Consider the following 3618-nt stretch of genomic DNA (forward strand, 5'->3'; position numbering starts at 1 on the left):
ATCACATTTTATTCTGCCAGGTAGCTTTTGCAGTACGATGTAGAACTGCCATCAGAGTGATTGCACTTAAAGCATCTGAGAGGAATTTGGAGTCTCAATCACAATTCCTCGTCAAAGCCTATAAATTTACTAACATTGCATACGGCAACAACAAATCAGGAAAATGGGAATGAAGGCTTCCAAAGAATACAGCGAGGATACCATTAACATTCCATCACTGCATCGTGCAATAGTCTCCTTGATGGTACTGTTTTTTGTGTACGTCTTGAACCAGACAGATAGACAAGTTCTACCCGTCCTCATACCAGCAGGTTTGTTTAATCGCACCGTGCATTTCGGTGAAACAGTTTTTTTCTGTGGAGAACTCTATCTTGTGTTTCTAGTATCTTTGTCGCTACCATTTACTTGCGATATCTAGATATCTTATTGCTTTTACCAGTCATCAAACCATTTTAACAATTTTATTTTTTTTGCTATCTTTTATGTAGCTTTCCCAAGAACCTCTATTGACAAGGAATGAAAAAAATAAGACAGTTATATTGAAAAATTTGGCACTACAATTAACATGGTCTAATCACACAAAAATGATTATTGTTTTAAGTAGTAGTACTGTGGTATTGTGTGAGTTGTGATATGTCATTGTCGTCACACATACGCATAATATGGATAGAACCTATCCACAGCACCCACAGCTTTAGAGCTTTCTGTGATTTATCAAATGCAATCATCATAATCATGTATTTCCATGACTTTTTTACATTAATTTTTCTGTCAATGCTGTGTTCAATTTTTGACATTTACTTTGATACAAAGTGTCAAAATTATGTTGATAACAACTATGATTTCAATTAAGGTTTAAGGTGCTCCTTTAACAGTTCTGATCAGTGCGTCGTTCTCATAACCAATAACAAGACACCGAAATGCGATTGCATAGATTTTGACGACACACAGGTATAAATTCATTATGATTTTCTTGATCTCGTATAGTTTGACTTAATCATGGTTGACTCAGTCATTTATGCCTTATTCATTTTGTGTCATATTCTGTCATCATCTATCTTTATTCATCATCTATAGTAATTTAGATGGCTTCAGTGTCTGATATCTTTGAGGCACATATCAGATATGGCCCTTGTTTGAGATATTTTTTATAAATATTCAGTTTCTGACGTTTCCTTCTATCCGATGGGAATGTGTCGAGTGGATAGAAACGCACAAATCACATGTTTACAAGCAGATCTTTCTCTTTCGGAGTGACATGGGGATAAATTGATCTCTGCATTAACCGAGAAATTTTGAATTAATTTGCGTATATTTTACCATGTTAATAAAAAGAAGATTTAATTTTTTTTGACAAATATATTATTACTTTAATAGAGATCTTAGATAAATGTGATGTTAAATTATGATGTTAATAATGATGATATACTAATTATGATGATGATGATGATATTGGATAATGATGGTAATGCTAATTATACAAATGATATGAGGATAATGATGAAAATGTTGATAATTATTTTAAGATACAAAGTTGATACACAATTTTCACTCATTGTATCTTTTTCCTGCAGCAAGGGTTCTTGACAAATATATTATAATACTTTAATAGAGATCTTAGATAAATGTGATATTAAATTATGATGTTAATGATGATGATGTACTAATTATGATGATGATGATGATATTGGATAATGATGGTAATGCTAATTATACAAAGGATTATGAGGATAATGATGAAAATTTTGATTATTTTAAGATACAAAGTTGATACAAAATTTTCACTCAATGTATCTTTTCCTGCAGCAAGGGATTCTCACTGGTGCAGCTTACACAGTCATGTACACTTTGGCGGGAATTCCATTGGCACGGGTAGCTGATAAGACGTCGCGTGTCATCATACTTTTAGCTGGTATCTTTTTCTGGAGCCTTATGGTTTTTCTGACTGGATTTGCAAAGAAATTCTGGGTATTATTAGTTGCCAGGATGATGCTAGGAATTGGAGAGGTGATAAGTAATTGATGTATTTTTTATTGATAAGTAATGCAGGGATGACTCTATCTAGATGGGTGGCTGACCATGACAGTACAATGAATACAGATGTTTGCGAGAAATGCTGCAAATGGTAGTGCAGATGTAGTTAGACACTTGCCTTCCAATCCCAGGGTCCTGGGTTCAATTCCGTGAGAGCACAGGATTTTTTCTCACGATAAAACTCTTATCTGCTCAGTAAGCCTCGTAGAGTTTCTAAAGCATCACATTATTTAATTTATTTAAGAGGACTAAATGTCAGTCAACCTTTTAGGATATGTGGAAACGTCACCCTGTATAAATTACGGGTAAAAATTATTATTATTAATATTATTATTATTATTATTATTATTATTATTATTATTTATTATTATTTTTATTATTATTATTAACCATATTTTGAGTGGGCGACCCTTACAGAACAAGTCTGATGTTCAGGAGCCCACTTAAATACAAAAATATAACATGTATATAAAAATAGAGCCTATTTATTAATTAATCATTTAATTTCAAAACAAAAAACACATAAATACAGAAATATAAAATTTATATAAAAATAAAACCAATCTAACAATGTAAAATAATAATTTAAAAAGCATAGAAACTTACACCAAGACACACACACACTTACACACACACACACACATACCCCCACACACACAAAAGAAAAGATCTATGAATATGGAGAATATAAATTGCTGTTGTAAGTTTAAATCTGATGCTGATTAGGATTTAAACTTTTTAAATTCATTCTTTCATGTTATTACTTTGACAACATTAATGCTTACTTAAATATCATTTTCTTTTTTTCTAGGCCTCCTGTAACCCGGCTGCTTACTCCCTCATTTCAGACTACTTCTTGCCATTGCATAGAGCCAAGGCTTTATCATTTTATCACTTTGGAATTTACGCGGGCAAGTTTATCACTATACATACATATTTGGTATCTATAGATTAACTGATATTCTTTTAGATGTTTTGATCAACTAGTAATAATAAATAATAGATAGAATAGCCAATTTTTTCTACTGCTTTCAAAATAATATCTCTATTTTTTATCTTATTATTATTTATAAAGTTGTTAAAAAACCCTGTCAAAAACCAGGAATCTTTATCAACTGAACAATTCATTTGCTAGTCTCACAATGATTCTTTTTTAAGAGCATAATTATTGGTTTTTTATCTTTTTATTGTGTTTGGCAGTACCAAAAACAATGCCTCTCCAGACAAACAAACAATAAAATATAATAATAAACCAAGTAAAGATGGTTTTTGTTGTTTTTCAGGTGGTGCTATAGGATACTCATTAGGTGCTCTGAGTTCAGTTATTTGTTGGAAATGGACATTTTTTAGTTTGTCAATTCTTGGCTTTGTTACGGTCCTGGTTGCAGCCTTTGTTTTACGCGAGGCTCAAAGAGAGGCACCTCTACTAAAATATGGATCATATACTATTAAGGTATTTCATTTTCAGATTTGTGACTTCATTCCACACTGAATTCAGTTGAATTATCAATATATACAGTTCATATACTGATACATATGTATAAGTATTACCGTATATATATATACTGTCTCTTATACACATCT

At 31.6% G+C, this 3618-nt stretch overlaps 1 protein-coding gene across 1 annotated transcript in view; it reads left to right on the forward strand.

Annotated features, from left to right (window-relative positions):
• Nucleotides 1-3618, forward strand: part of LOC117100858 (protein spinster homolog 1-like) — a gene marked incomplete in the record, with an annotated part of 8619 nt that overhangs the window by 1354 nt on the left and 3647 nt on the right. The window contains 6 exon segments of the mRNA XM_033240692.1: nt 21-59; nt 98-311; nt 854-951; nt 1807-2007; nt 2846-2945; nt 3318-3487. Of these exon segments, the coding sequence (XP_033096583.1) occupies nt 164-311; nt 854-951; nt 1807-2007; nt 2846-2945; nt 3318-3487 (717 nt within the window).

This window comes from Anneissia japonica, unplaced genomic scaffold (assembly GCF_011630105.1).
Source record: "Anneissia japonica isolate Jap-2015-1 unplaced genomic scaffold, ASM1163010v1 scaffold3372_len255902_cov201, whole genome shotgun sequence".
Classification (NCBI taxonomy): Eukaryota; Metazoa; Echinodermata; class Crinoidea; order Comatulida; family Comatulidae; genus Anneissia; species Anneissia japonica.